The sequence below is a fragment of the Chrysemys picta genome, chromosome 2 (assembly GCF_011386835.1).
Source record: "Chrysemys picta bellii isolate R12L10 chromosome 2, ASM1138683v2, whole genome shotgun sequence".
NCBI lineage: Eukaryota > Metazoa > Chordata > Testudines > Emydidae > Chrysemys > Chrysemys picta.
Window position 1 is genome coordinate 29,394,595 of NC_088792.1, and position 15,594 is coordinate 29,410,188.

The following is a 15,594-nucleotide window of genomic DNA, read 5'->3' on the forward strand; positions in this document are numbered from 1 at the left end:
GGCACCAGGGGATGGATCACTTGATGATGACCTGTTCTGTTCATTCCCTCTGGAGCACCTGGCATTGACTACTGTCAGAAGACAGGACACTGGGCTAGATGGACCTTTGGTCTGACCCAGTATGGTCATTCTTATGTTCTCCCTACTTTCAGTCCTTGGATGAAATCCTGAGCCCCCTAAAGTGAATGGGAGTTTTGAATGGGGGAGGGGCAAGATTTCATCCTCTATTTTCAGTAAAACAAATTAAACAGGAATGAAATTTTTCTTCCCTGACCTTTCATAAGTAAGGCAATGTGGGTGACCAGTTACAATGATATGTCCAAAGATTTTTACTCACAACTTGGACCTAACACTGAACAATTAGATCACTCCAACAATATTATCTATTTTATAAAATAGTCATATAAACATGTAATAATTTAAGCATTATTTTCCACCAAGGCACAATGGAAAATTGAGTTTACTAGAAATTTCAACCAATTTGGAATAGATTTATTTTTAAAAACATTCAGCACTTAAAGGCCATTGTGAAACACCATAAGTCAGCAGAGAACTAGTGTTGGCTGCAGAGTGACCCTGACCAAAAAAAAAAAAAAAAGAAATCTTCAGTCCCTTTTGCCATCTCATAGAAAAACCAAAAAGGATTCCACATCTCAGCCCCCATTATAATGAACAGTTTGGTCCTGTTCAGAACATTGATCAGTTAGCATTCAGGATGCAAAGTCAATTCTGATACATAATCCACTAATACATTAGATATTTTGTATAATGCTTGAAGTAGAAGTAACAAGGAGCCATCTAACAGATATTTGTAACTTCATCCAGGTGTTTAAAATATTTATATTATAATATTGAGGAGCTTGCTTAAGTTATATAAAGTTTATACTAAAACCTTCTCCGAGGTATTTTTCATATTGCACCATCAGTTTAAAAACAGTTTAAACATGCCAGATGTTTAAATGAACAACAAATGCTACAAAGGGTAAACAACATGGTTCTATTAAAAACTGTCTTCAACCATGGCACTCAGTGACAGCAATACAATATTTTCTTGGCAAAGCAACTAAGAAAAATTGGCCATAAATTAATAGTCTAGTATTCTAATACATTTGTGTAATCATAACATACTTTATATAAACTCTTTCCTGAGATACTTTGGGTAGTTTAATTTTGTTGTATTACTGGATGCATTATCTTTGATAATTCACTTTAAAACACCTGTACAATATTTTTGTGTGTAGGTCACTATCAATAACACGTAAAAAATAGTAAATGCAAATATATGGCAATGGAACAGCTCTTATAAATGTTGCACTTTTAACCATGTTACACACACTTTAACATTTGTCTCCTTTGGAAAAAAAAATGAAGTTACATCTAAGAATCTACAAAATGCAAAAAAGTATTTCAGGAATGTTAGGGGTTGCAGTTTAAGATAAATGACACAAAGAAAAAGTCGTAATTCTTATTGGCTAGGTATTGTCTTCAAAAGCAACTGGACATGTTGTAATCAGTTCACAGCATAATAAATATTTCTACTAATCTGTTTTGGAAGAACAAATGTCTTTTAGGGTTTCAAGCTCCTCTATAAGTTTCTTGTTCTGAACTTCTAGCACTGCAACACGACTCTCCAGACATTTTATGTATTCTTTCTTCCGACGTCGACATTCTTTAGCAGCTTCCCTGCAAAAAGCAGAAGTAAAGAGTGCAAACAAAAACGCCATTTGCAGCTATTAAAAAATGCAGATTGAAGAAAGCTCAGTATAGTATGGGGACCATGACAGCATTCCAAATTTTGGAACAATTTCCCAAATCAGTCTGAAAACACTAAGCAAAACTGGGTTCACAAGGGTCACAAGTGTCCCTTCCTCAAATTCACATGGCAATCTTGATTAAAGTTCATAGTAAACAAGGTCCAAGTCAAAGACAGTTATTCTGCTTTATGGCAATAAAGATCTTTGAGGGCCTTGAGTTCCTCAATCAGTGTCTTGTTTTGGTTTTCAAGCACAGCCACACGATTTTCAAGACATTTGACATACTCCTTCTTCTTTCTGCGACATTCTCGAGCAGCTTCCCTAGAACCAACACAAGGCAAATAACTACAGGAACAGCCACAACACGGCAAAGACTGGATAAGTGAAATTACCTGAAATCCCTACAATTCCACAATAAATCAATCATGTGTCAGACAAAAAGAAAGCTAAGCAATAATTGTAGACAACTGCACCATTAAACAGCAACTTAAGACAACAGGAACAGCTTGTTAATTAATATAGTTTGCTCAGCTTCTACAGTATGATGAATGAACTTTTACTCACATGAACTGAGACACACACAGTGGGGACAATAATCAGATGTTAATGAACTGCCTTCAACTGCACTGTTATGATTAAATTACTGCCTTCATTTCTGGAAATAGCATTTTTTTGTTCCCATCACATCCCATTTTGATGTGCTTATGAAGGCATTTAGGGTATCATATTCTGCAATCAAAAAGTTTAACTCCAAAAATGTTACAGAATTACCTTTCAGAACATTTAATGTAGCAGCACCAGATTAAACGCAAAGTATCAATTTAATGTAACCGTGACCTTACTTTTGCAAAACTATGGGTTAGGGTTAGTTATAGTTCAATATGGGTATAATTGTTTTCTTTAAAAATGTTCACTTGTACTCATACAATCCTGATTCTTCTTTTTATGCAAAGACAACCACCCATTTCACAAATCTATTCAGAATTCTGTTACATAAAAGTTAAGCAGTTTGGGAAGGATTTTCAAAAGCACTTAAGTGAGTTACCACCTAACTTCGTTAGGTATTTAAACACTTCTGAGAATCCCACCCCTTAATATTTACAGGGATGATGTTATAAATTGTCATCATATATTAAGAAAAATGCTTTCCTGTATGCTCTGAAGAAGGGGGTGTGAAACTAGTTCAAAAACTGAAGAGAAAAGAATTAAAAAGAAAAGGAAGCAGTATGAAAACACAACAATCCTTATGAGTGATTTAAAATGAAGACAGGCAAGAGAGCAACACAATATCATGAATGCAATGAGAAAGGATGCAGCGATTCAGTAATTTAGAGCTCTACATAGGAGTCTATTTCTTCCAGCTAAGTGCATGCCTTCCACTGAGGTTAGCAGCAGGTATGCACATGCATAGATGAGAAAACAACACCATTATAAAAGTCAAAGTAATGCATGAAGAAAGCAAGGTAGTTTAGCTTATTCTGCACACCAAAGTACATCCCAAGAAATTAAAAAACATATCCAAAAGTGACCCAGTGCACCAACTGTCACACATAAAGCTACCGAAATCAAAGTTATACTATGGCAGTTTTATTTATTTTTCAAAAACATCTTCCTCCCAGCATATCATGTAACAGTCTGCAACAATCATTTCAGAGTACAATAAAAGTTTCTTTTACAGTACACACTGGATAGATACTTCATTACACACCCACCAAATTTAAATGTAGTTCATATTTAAAAAAATACAAACCACAAAAGAGATAATGTAATTTGTATTACAGAGAAAATAACTGATTTTAATCACACAAATATTTTTCATCCTGCAGGATTTATATTTTTGATGTATATTTGGCATAAAGGTTTTGAAAATAATGCAGATATCTGAGTTTCAGACAGCAATAATTTTATGCTTCCTTCCAAAGGCACAAGCAGACAGCAACTGTAACCCACATGCTTTATACTTATGGTTGCCAACCCTCCAAGATTGTCCTGGAGCCTCTAGGAATTAAAGATTAATCTTTAACTAAAGATTATGTCATGTGAGGAAACCCCCAGGAATACATCCAACCTAAATTGGCAACCCTATTTATACTGCATCATCTGACCTTGTTTGTCCCAAAGAAGGAGAGAGAAGCAGTGGAGGGGAGACATGGATTTTAGTTAGAATACTGTCTCCCCATATGTACAGAGTGCGGTGCAGGGCAACTTAGTTAGAAGGATCCAGAAATAGGGTGTGGCAGTTACTTAGACATGCTCATTAGCTTTTTCTGAAGTTGTATAGGAAGTTTTCATTATGGGCAATCTGTGGGGCCTGACGGGTCACCACTCTCTGAGAGCTGAGCCAATGAAAGTGCACTGGGGAAGAACAGAACTGAGAGATGTATCTGCTAGAGGGCTGGGTCCCAATACCTGTACCACTTTGGATACAGGCTACAGATTTCTTTTTCACTAGCAACTTAGGAGATCTATTCCAAGGGCTGAATGCTTCTAGCCCTGGAGATTTCCAGACTGCCTGTCTGCTGACAGGGTTCTGAAGTATTTGAAAGGACTGAGATGCAGCCATTCTTCCCAGGCTCTGAAGAGTCCAGGTGACACACATTACATATTATGACTACACTATATAAAAAAAAACAACAGTTACTCGCCTTCTTGTAACTGTTGTTCTTCTAGATGTGTTGTTCATATCCATTCCAATCAGGTGTGCGCGTGCCCCGTGCACAGTTGCCAGAAATTTTCCCCCCAGCAGTTCCCGTTGGGATCAGCTGTGGAGCCCCCTGAAGTGGTGCCTTCATGGCGCTCAATATATGACCCTGCCAACCCAGCCCCTCCTCAGTTCCTTCTTGCCGGCTCCTCTGACAGAGTAGTGGATATTGGAATGGACGTGAACAACACATCTCGAAGAACAGTTGCAAGAGGGTACGTAACCGTTTTTTCTTCTTTGAGTGCTTGTTCACGTAGATTCCAATCAGGTGACTCCCAAGCTCTACCCCGGTGGTGGGGCTGGAGTCAAGGAATCGCTAATGGGAGCACCGCTCTGCCAAAAGCTGTATCATCTCTAGTGTGCTGTGTAATGGCATAGTAAGAGGTGAACATATGCACTGAGGACCAAGTAGCTGCCTTGCAGATTTCCTGTAATGGGATCTGGGCCAGAAACACAGCTGACAAGGCCTGTGCCCTGGAGGAATGAGCCTTAAGAGGTAGGTCTGGAACCTTGGCCAGTTCATAATATGTGTGGATACAGGCCGTGATCCAGGAAGATAATCTTTGAGAGGAGACTGGGAGTCCTTTCATGAGGTCTGCCACTGCCACGAAAAGCTGGTTCGACCTCCTGAGTGACTTTATGTGTTCAATGTAGAATGCTAATGCCTGCCAAACATCCAATGAGTGCAGCCTTTGCTCTTGGGTACTGTTGTGTGGTTTGGGATAGAAGGCAGGTAGAAAAATGTCTTGGCTAATATGGAATTGTGACACTACCTTAGGGAGAAAGGCTGGGTGAGGTCTGCGTTGTACCTTGTCCTTGTCGAAGACCATGTAGGGTGGGTCGGAGGTAAGGGCCTTTAACTCTGACACCCTCCTGGCTGACTTGATAGTGACTAGGAAGGCTACCTTCCATGACAGGTAGAGAAGGGAGCAAGTCGCCAATGGTTCGAATGGGGGTCCCATTAATCTGGAGAGGACCGGGTTAAGGTCCCATGCCAGAAGAGGCTGTCTAACCCAAGGATATAGCCATTCCAAGCCCTTAAGAAAACATCCTACCATACGGTTAGTGAATATGGAGCGTCCAGATGTGCCCAGATGGAAGGCCGAGATAGCAGCAAGCTGTACCTTGATGGATGATGCTGCCAGGCCTTGTTGGTTGAGGTGCAGAAGGTAGTCCAGGATGAGTAGTATAGATGCCTGAAGTGTAGGAGTGTGATGTTGGGCACACCAGCAAGTGAACCTTTTCCACTTGGCCAGATAAGTGGCCCTGGTGGATGGTTTTCTGCTGCTGAGCAGGACCTTTCTTACTGGTTCTGAGCACAGGAGCTCCATTGGAGTTAGCCATGAAACTTCCAAGCAATGAGATGGAGAGACTGGAGGTCCAGGTGGTGAAGGCGACCATGGTCCTGCGTGATCAGATCAGGGTAGCGTGGTAACACGATGGGAGTGTCCACTGACAGCTCCAGAAGTGTGGTGTACCAATGCTGGCAGGGCCACGCCAGGGCCAGCAGAATTACTACAGCTCTGTCTGCGGATTTTCAGCAGTACTCTGTGCACGAATGGGAATGGTGGAAAGGCATATATGAGACCATCTCCCCAGGGGAGCAGGAACGCATTTGAGATCAAACCCGGGCTGTGTTTCTGAAAGGAGAAGAACATTGGGCACCTCCTGTTGCTCCGGGTGGCAAACAGATCAACCTGGGGAAACCCCCACTTTTGGAAGCTGGAATATATGACATCCCGATGGATGGCCCCCTCATGATTGTGAAACGATCTGCTGAGGTGGTCCGCTAGTTTGTTCTGCACACCTGGGATATAGAACATCTCCAGGTAAATGAAGTGGGCTATGCAGAACTCCCATAGTTGAAGGGCCTCCCAACATGGGGGGGAAGAGCGGGCTCCACCTTGCTTGTTGATGTAAAATATGGCCGTGGTCTTGTCCGTCATTACCTGCACACTCTGGCCTTGGAGCCAGGATAGGAAGGTTTGGCATGCTAGCCGTACTGTTCTGAGCTCTCGGATATTGATATGCAGGGAGAGCTCATCCTGCAGCCATAATCCTTGTGTCTGGAGTTCTCCCAGATGCACCCCCCAACCCAGAGCTGATGCATCTGTTACTAGGGCCAAGGAGGGCTGGGGGCTGTTGAAGGGGACTCCCTTGCAGACTGTGCGAGGGTCGAACCAACATTGGAGGGACTCGAGTACCTGGTCTGGTACCGTGACCACAGATTCCAGGCTGTCGCGCCGCAGGCAGTATACAGACATGAGCCACGCTTGAAGTGGTCTGAGCCTCAGTCTAGCCTGCCAAACCACGTAAATGCAGGCTGCTATGTGGCTGAGGAGACTCAGACATCCCCTCACGGTAGTGGTCAGGTACCACCTGAGGCTTTGGATAATGTCTGTCATGGTCTGAAATCAGGTCTCTGGCAGGAGTGCTCTTGCCTGTACCGAATCCAACACCGCACCAATGAATTCTATTCTTTGAGTCGGTGACAAGGTTGATTTTTTCACGCTGAACAGGATACCCAGCCTCTCAAAAGTTGCTGTGACTAGTTGGACTTGAGACTCCACCTGCTCCCCGGTGTCCCCTCTGAGTAGCCAGTCGTCAAGGTAGGGATATACCTGTACCTGCCTCCTGCAGAGGAAGGCTGCTACAAATGACATACACTTACTTGGTGAACACTCGTGGGGCTGTCGACAGACCGAAGGGGAGGACCATGAACTGATAGTGTTTGTGGCTGGCTACAAACTGCAGAAATCGTCTGTGCGTGGGCCGAATAGCTACGTGAAAGTATGCGTCTTTCATGTTGAGGGCAGTGTACCAGTCTCCCAGATCCAGGGAAGGAATAATAGTGCTCAGGGAGACCAAGGGTAACTTCAACTTCACCATGAACCTGTTGAGGCCGTGCAGGTCTAGATTGGTCTGAGACCCCCCTTTGCATTGGGGATTAGGAAATAGTGCGAGTAGAGCCCCTTGCCCCTTAGCTCCTGAGGAACCTCCTCCACTGCTCCTATGGCAAGGAGCAATTGCACCTCCTGGATAAGGAGCTGCTTGTGAGAAGGGTCCCTGAAGGACGGGGAAGCGGGGTGGGAGGGAGAAGAGGAGAAGAATTGGAGAGAATATTCTACTTCTACTGTGCGGAGAATCCAGTGGTCCAATGTTATTTGGGACCATGCACAGTAGAAGTGGGTAGACGATTCCAAAAGCAGGGTTGAGGATCCAATATACGGTCTGACACGTCTTCCCCAGGCACACTTTCAAAAGGCCTGCTTGGAGGCCGAGAAGGTGCATACTTGGCCCTGTGATGATGAGGGCTGGGACGGCTTATGCCTGCTATTCCTACTTTGCCTTCTAGAAAAGTCTTGCCTAGGGCGAGGTTGGTAAGGATGTTGAGGGGTTGAGGTTTAAAGTGTTTTCGCTGAATAGCGGGGGTATGCATCCCTAATGACTTCATCATCGCCCTCGAATCCTTTAGGTCTGGAGTCTGTTTGCTTTGTGAATAATCCTGTCCCATCAAAAGGCAGGTCCTGCAGAGTCTGTTGGACCTCAGGGGGTAGGCCTGAAACTTGAAGCCATGAGGTCCTCCTCATGTCTATGCCAGAGGACAAGGTACGCGCCACCAAGTCAGTAGCGTCCTGTGAGGCCTGTAAAGAGATCTGTGCCACTGTCTTGCCCTCCTCCACAATGGCCCCAAACTCGCCTCTGGACTCCAATGGTATTAGCTGCTTAAATTTGAGCATGGAGTTCCATGAGTTAAAATTATATCTGCTCAGGACCGACAGTGGATTAGCAATCCTGAGCTGTAGGCCACCCATGGAGTAGACCTTTCTAACAAAAAGGTCAAGTATTTTTACAGTCCTTGGACTTAGGCGGGGTCCCTGTTGCCCCTGCCTTTCACGTTCATTAACCACAGACATCACCCAGGAGCAGGGCTGTGGGTGGGAGTACAGATACTCGTAACCCTGTAAGGGAATGAAGTATTTGCATTCTACTCCCTTGGCCATTGGGGGGATGGAGGCCGGCATCTGCCACACAGTTTTGGTATTGTTTTGAATGGTCCTAATGAGTGGAAGCGCTACTCAGGATGGACCTTCTGCGGCCAAATGTCCACCATTGGGTCCTCCTGTTCCACCACCTCCTCGGCTTGCAAGCCCATGTTGCGCACCACCCTGCGGAGTAAGTCCTGATGGGTGCGACTATCTATGAGTGGTGGTCCTGAGACCGAAGTTCCTGCTACCTTCTCATCCGGGAAAGAGGATGAGGATGCAGGCGGGAGAACCAGGTCATCCCAGGCCTGTTGGTCCATGGAGACCTGCTGATCGACCTGCTGTTCTGGGTCGATGATCCCGTTCCACCATAGGGGCAGGGGTCTGTGTCGGTGAAGGTGCTGTAACCAGAATCTCTTCAGCACCCTGGGTGTGGGGTGGCTGGGCAAGGCTGTTGGCAGCTTGCGCTCGGATGCCATCAACTGGGAGCCCTTGGACAAGGTACCCTGGGACTGGTGATATGCCCAGGTGGTCCAAAAAGGCCATTGTGCCGGTCCTTGCAATTGGGGGGGCCATGGCATTGTACCCACATCAGGCCGCCGATGTGTCACGCGGTGCCGGCTCCAGTGTGAGTAGCTAGACCCCGTGTCAGATTCTGAGGACGGGGACCGGGATCTAGAGGGCCATGGCGGTGCCAATCGGAGCTGGCCAGGTGAATGGTGCCATGTGGAAGGGGAGCGGTGCCGAGACTTCGATCTGTATCGAGGGGATCGGTGACGCAGTGATGATCGCTGCTGGGAGTGGGACCTCTGACGATCCAGGGACCAGGGCTGGGACTCTGAGTGGCGCCCCCTTTCCAGTGCTGGGGATCGTTGACCTGGTGACACGGGCAGGCACACCATTGTTGGCTTGCCATTAGATGGTAGTGCCCTCAGCAGTGCTGGGGGCTTGTTGCGGAGAGTTGGAAACCGCGGTGCTGTCATGGCAATGAAGTCCCGCGCGGCCTCGAAGATGTCTGGAGTGGATGGCAGGCCCACCTCCTCCACCATGTGGATTGGGGAGTCCAATGGTCCCAGGCTCAACGGTACTCCTTGCATGTCTGAAGTTCCTGGAGCTGACTCCAAGGATCTTGGGGCCGGGTGTTCCTTTCTGGGACACACCCCATTGGCCAAGACCACAGGGGAGAGTCTCACAGGAGATCCATCTCTACCCTGCTTGATGTGCTTCTTCTGAGGTACTGGAGAATGGGACCGGTGCCAGGCGGTTCCCACAGTCTTAGGCATGGGGGATCGGCACGGTGCCACAAGTCTCTGTGCTCGGAGATCTTCTGCGGTGCCGTTTCTGGTACCGATGCCAGAACACTCCGCACTGAGGAGTTTGGTTTCGGTGTCACAGAGTGTGGGGTGGACACAAGGCCCTGCACCCCCAGCTTCCTGCTATTCACCATGACTCTCAGCTAGCCAGTAAAGCAGAAGGTTTATTTAGACGACAGGAACACAGTCCAAGACAGGTCTTGCAGGCACAGACAACAGGATCCCCCCAGTTAGGTCCATCTTGAGGTCCCAGGGCACCACAGCCCCCTTGGGAGGTCAGAGCCCCATCTGCCTCCCAGCCATTCCACCAGCCAGCTCTGAACCTCTCTCCCCAGCGTCCCCTCCCACGGCCTTTGTCCAGTTTCCCGGGCAAAGGTGTCACCTGGCCTCTAACCCCTTCCTGGGTTCTCACGTTACATGCTCAGGTATTCTCCCTCACGGCCAGTCTCCCATCCCCCCATGCAGACCATCCTAGCCACACTCCCCTGTCTTCCCAGCCAGCACTCCCCACTCAGCATTCAAAGACCACATTAAGAACAGTCCCAGTTCGTCACAGTCGGGTCCTGCCGTGCCGAGGAAAGGCTGCGGTTTAAGAGCCGCCTCCATGAGGAGCTGTTTCAACCTGAAATCCCACTCCTTTTTGGTCCTGGGTCAAAAACCCTTGCAAATCCTGCACTTATCAGCTTGGTGAGCCTCAACCAGACACTTTAAACAAGCATCGTGGGGGTCGCCCGTTGGCATGGGCTTATTGCAGGACTTGCAGGGCTTGAACCCCGGGGATCAAGGCATGCCCTGAGGTCCCCAAGGGGAAAGGTCGGGGTGGAGGGGAAACTCCCCATTCCTAACAGAACTACTAGTAACTAATAAAACTAGAGCAACTATAAACTACTAAGATAAACTACACTAGAAAGCTAGGAGAAGCCTCGCAGTTCCGACAACCATCACAGGAGGTAAGAAGGAACTGAGAAGGGGCCAGGTCAGCAGGTTCATATATTGAGTGCCATGAAGGTGCCACTCCAGGGGGCTCCAAAGCTGACCCAACAGGAGCTGCTGGAGGAAAAATTTCTGGCAACTGTGCACATGTGCACCCCTGATTGGAATGGACGTGAACAAGCACTCAAAGAAAAAACGGCGAAATCATCTCTAAACGAAGATCAGAGGGAAATGTGTTTATACATGTATACTAAAGAATAGAACTGTAAATGTAATGTTGAAATCTTATATGTAGATATATTTAACAGCAACAAAGGGTGGACGATCACTGGGGCTTTTTGGCTCCTGGAGAAGTGTAGGTAACGTAACTATGTGATGTGATAGACCCAGGCCAGTTGGGTACAGCAGAGTAGTAGAAGACAGATATACTGGCCACTGGAGAAGCAGTTTTCTGTTCCCTGCCTGACCAGAGCGGGGGCTGCTCCAGGCTAGGGAGGACACATGACTCCAGTTAGCCTGCAAAGAGTCAAGTGAGGCTGTTAAGCTAATGTGAACACCTGACTCTAATTACGGCCCCTCTGATACTGTAAAAAAAGCGAGTGAGCGATCAGGCTGGGGGAAGGAAAAGGGACCCAGAGGAAAGGAAGTATGGCTGAAAGGCTGGGTAATAAAGACACCCTCAAGCTACTGGAAGAGAGCCCTAAGGTAAAGGTAAAAAAGGTGTTAAGAGAGAGAAGCGGGAGAGCTGTGGAGAAGTGGCCCAGGGAAGTGTAGCAGCTCTGGCGGTGAAAGGTCGGCTGCCAACAGCTGCTGCCACTAGGGTCCCTGGGCCAGAACCTGGAGGAACCTGGGTTCCCCCCAAGCCGCCACTACAGAAACACCTCCTGGGAGGGGAAGACAGGCCCCTCTTCTTGAATAAGCGCGTAGGGACAACAGAGACGGTGGGAGTTATCTCACCAACCTCCTTCCTGGCTTATGATGAAAAGGGCTCAGTAGACTGTAATCCTGGCCTTAGAGAGAGAAGGGCTACATGGAGGGTCGCAGTGCGCCTCTGAGGCTAGCATAAACCGCGTGGAAGCGCGGGACCCACAGAGACAAGGTCAGAGCTCTGCCACAGTGATAAGTACACTAGCTGGATACCTCTACAAAATATGACTGGCAATAAAAAAGTTAATGTTGATATTTAAATTGTCATAATTATATTTCAGTGTTAAAAGTCCATGGGGATGAGTCAGACAGCTCATGCCTTTGATCTGAGAATTTTTGTTTCAGGCTCTCTGTAGACTCGGGAAGACAACACTGCATTGATTTCTGATCTGTTAACCTTGAAACTGATTTTCACAGTCATGAAGGCTACAAATATTTTTTTTCAATGAAAGCTTAGATTTAGTAACACAGTTTTGCAGGAAAGAGTGTTTCTCATGACTCAGCTGAAGAAAAGCTACTTATGGTTTAGGCAATTATTGGCCATTATGCATCAGTGCTATGTACGTACACACTTGCTGGTGATGTGGTTTAACAGCTAAGAATGTTCTGCTCTCCCTCCATCACATCAAGGGCCACATGACCTTCAGAGTAAGAATTTATTATAATACTTTCCTTTGAAGAAGATTAATTGTAGCTGACATTTGCCCTTTGCAGCAGTGACTAATAATTATATTATTGTTACACACTCTTACCTATTTTTCATAAGTCTCAGTTCCCTTTTGCGTGTTGCCTCTTCTGCTAGCTGCTGAGGGCTGTGCAAAGTTCCCGGTGAGGCTGCCATTACCACTCCTTGAGGCAAGGCTGTGGTGGGAGTTCGGATCTGGTAAGTTGGCATGTCTCCAGTGGCAGCTGTATTAAAGAAGAACAATTTTTACTTTATATAAACTTACCTGTCAAAATCTAACTGAAATAGCAGACGTCTGTTGATATGTTAATCAGGATCTCTATTACATCAAACATTTCATAGGCTTGTGTTGTGATGACACAAAAGCTAACAAATACAACTAAGACTTCTGTCTATTTTGTAACACATTACTTACACAACACATTTTAAAAGTAGTTTTATGTTTTTAACTTGGAATCAGTCCCTTTCTGATATTCTCACTTTGTTTTATTAGTTTCTCTAATTTTTCATTCATTTCTAAATTGTTCTCTTGCTACTTTTATGACAAAGGCAACCTTTAAAATGTCGTTAAAGCTGGGTTAGTCTTAATGTATGTGGCATGTCTGACATTTAAAATTAATATACATTTAAATGTTGAGTGTCTCATACTTAAAAATAAGAGCAAGTTCTTGCTTGTAAATTTTGATATGTTTTCTATATCATTGCAGACCAAAGCGCATAACTTTCCCTAATCCAGCAGATGAATACAGAAGATCAAATTTCAGGTGCTATCACATAATCTCATTAAATTTTGTACTGCACTTCTTTAAAAAGAGTAATTCCAGTACACAAATAATGGAACAGTCAGTGAAATTCAGAAATGGGTTAAAAACAAAAAGGTAAAACTCGCCCAACACTCCACTTTTTTTGAGGGGAGAGGGGGAGAGAGAGAGACAGGTTGGGAAGATAAGATAAGTCAGTTATATGGAGGAAAATATAGAAAAAACTAAATGAATAAATAATTACCCTTCTTATAGCCTTCTTCCACATCTTTTCACACCAGTGGATCTTCTAAAGCAGTACTCAGAAATTGTGAAATGGGAGAAAAATAGATTTAAAATAATAGACTCTAGGAAGACCACACCAAAAATTCACTGGACATAGGTCACATTCAAGCAAGAGAGGATGGCCTTGTAAGTAAGGCACTGGACAGATTGGCATTCAAGAGATTTGGGCTCAATATTGGTCTCCCTGTGTGATCAACGGCAAGTCACTTAGCTCCTGATTTGGCAAGCTACTTAAGCACATTGATTTCGTTTCAGTTCACCATTTCTAAAATGGAATAATAATACTTCTGTGGTCTGACACTATATTTCTCATGTCTATTTAGATTGTCATTACTTAGTCTTTAGGGCAGGGATTGACTTTCACTGGATGCATCTTCATTAGGGAAAAGGTGCCATCTTAGCTTGAGTTAACTAGCATGAATCAAAATCGTAGTGAAGATGAGAACATTTGTAATTTTTACTTGAATTTGCAGGTAACCCTAGACTTCCCCATAGTCTTTAAGATCACCTGTTTAACACCTGTGTAAACTACAAACTGCCTTTTATTTCACAAGGATTTTAACTCATGTCAGCTAATGCAAGATAAAAACACCTTTTTTCTCTAGTGAACACGCTGCCCCTATGTGTGTGTGTCTAGCACAACTGAGCCCTTATCTCAGTTGGGGCCTCTAGAGGATGCTACTGTAATTCAAATAAATAATGATAATAATGCCTTGACCAGGTCAGCATAATGTCTTTCCCTACCTAACAAATAGATGCCAGTGAGTTCTAAAAGCATGATGTTAGAGGAAAACAATTGTTTTGATCCAGCAAAGCTAGCAATCGGATCATTACACCAAAACTCAGACAAAGCCTCAACATTTTTTAGTTCACATCACAGTATATCAAAATAATGTGATTGTGCAGTAGAGTAAATCGCTTCAAAGCACTTTACAACACACTGAATTAAATTACATTTGAGCTGTGATTATTTCTATCTGCAAACCATTTTATATAATGTCTCAAAAAATTAGAATTGACCAGAAAGGAAATTGCCATTTTTCTTAAAGACAAGCTGCAAAAAGTGACATAAAGAGACGTACATGTAAAGTATATCCAGCTATTTTTCTATTCTTTATTAATTATTATTATTATTTGTTTAGCATCAAGAGCCTTTGGTGCTATACAATGCACAATAATAAATATAGTTCCTGTCCCCAAAGATATCACAGTCTAAAAGGCAGACCCAGAGAATGGGACACACTGGGAAATCCAGAGGAGGGGGTGGCTTTATTTGGTTTGGGGTGGCGGTGGTGGTTGTGTTTAATTATAAATGAAAAACATGCTTCTTGTGAGACTCACAAAAAAGTGGGTTTTTAAGAGGAACTTGAGCGAAGACAGGATTACACTTGGAAAGCTGGTATGCGCAGCATTACCTACTACTCCTAAGGTGATATAGAAAAATGCACAGAGCCATGAAGGGAGAAAGGAAATTGTGTATTGAGACTGGAATCACTGTCAGAATGAAATGGTTAAGAGGGGACACAAGGCAAAGTTTAAGATTTAGGTGGGGATGGAGTATTGAAAAGTTTTGATGGGAAGATTGAGATGTTTTAGAAATGCTGATGTTTGGTACCATTCTAACCTATGTGAAATGTGCCCAGATTCCATAGTGATGGATGCCTTACAGATACCTGCAATAACTAATAAAATAATAATGATCCATGAAACATTGGAAGAGTGGAAGTGGAAAGCCTCAAAATAAAGAAAGTCATTCAGTTTATCATTTACTTTAAACTAATCTGTTTTTGTCTTTCTGGTCCCCCTGAGGTAGAGATTCACCAGCTCCTGCTCTATATGATGCTCCACCATATATTCTATTGGTGACTTCCATGGCAGGTATGATATCACCATCACAGAGAAAGTCAAAGCATCATATTGAATAGGAGTCAGTGAGACTATTTCAACAACCTAAAAGACAAAAGAAATAATATAATCTGAAATGCAAATGGACCCCTGCAAACATGTGAAACCCCATTGTCTTTAATGGTACTCTATGCAAGTGTAAGGGTTTAGTCTACCATACGAATCAGACTGCAGGATTTTATTAGAGAGGGAAGAATTACAGCCACAGTGATCTTTTTCTTCCTGAACAAAGTCCCAGAAAAATCTGATTCACAATAAAAGTATTTGCTCAATTCACTTATTTTAAAGAAATACAGTAATATTCATTATGACTTTATAAAGAAACTTAATGTAAATTGTAAATT

General features: G+C 44.2%; 1 protein-coding gene across 18 annotated transcripts in view; it reads right to left on the reverse strand.

Annotated features, from left to right (window-relative positions):
- Positions 1–470: 470 nt before the first annotated feature.
- CREM (cAMP responsive element modulator) overlaps positions 471–15,594 on the reverse strand; it is a 77,311-nt gene continuing 62,187 nt past the window's right edge. For 7 of the 18 annotated variants that reach the window (XM_065582846.1, XM_042858701.2, XM_042858736.2 and 4 more), the window contains 2 exons: positions 12,367–12,523; positions 471–2,075 (listed from right to left, as the gene is read on the reverse strand). In XM_065582846.1, coding sequence (XP_065438918.1) covers positions 1,931–2,075; positions 12,367–12,523 — 302 coding nt within the window. In that variant the 3' untranslated portion in view covers positions 471–1,930. The other 11 variants (XM_024100892.3, XM_024100891.3, XM_024100890.3 and 8 more) reach the window with 5 other exon arrangements.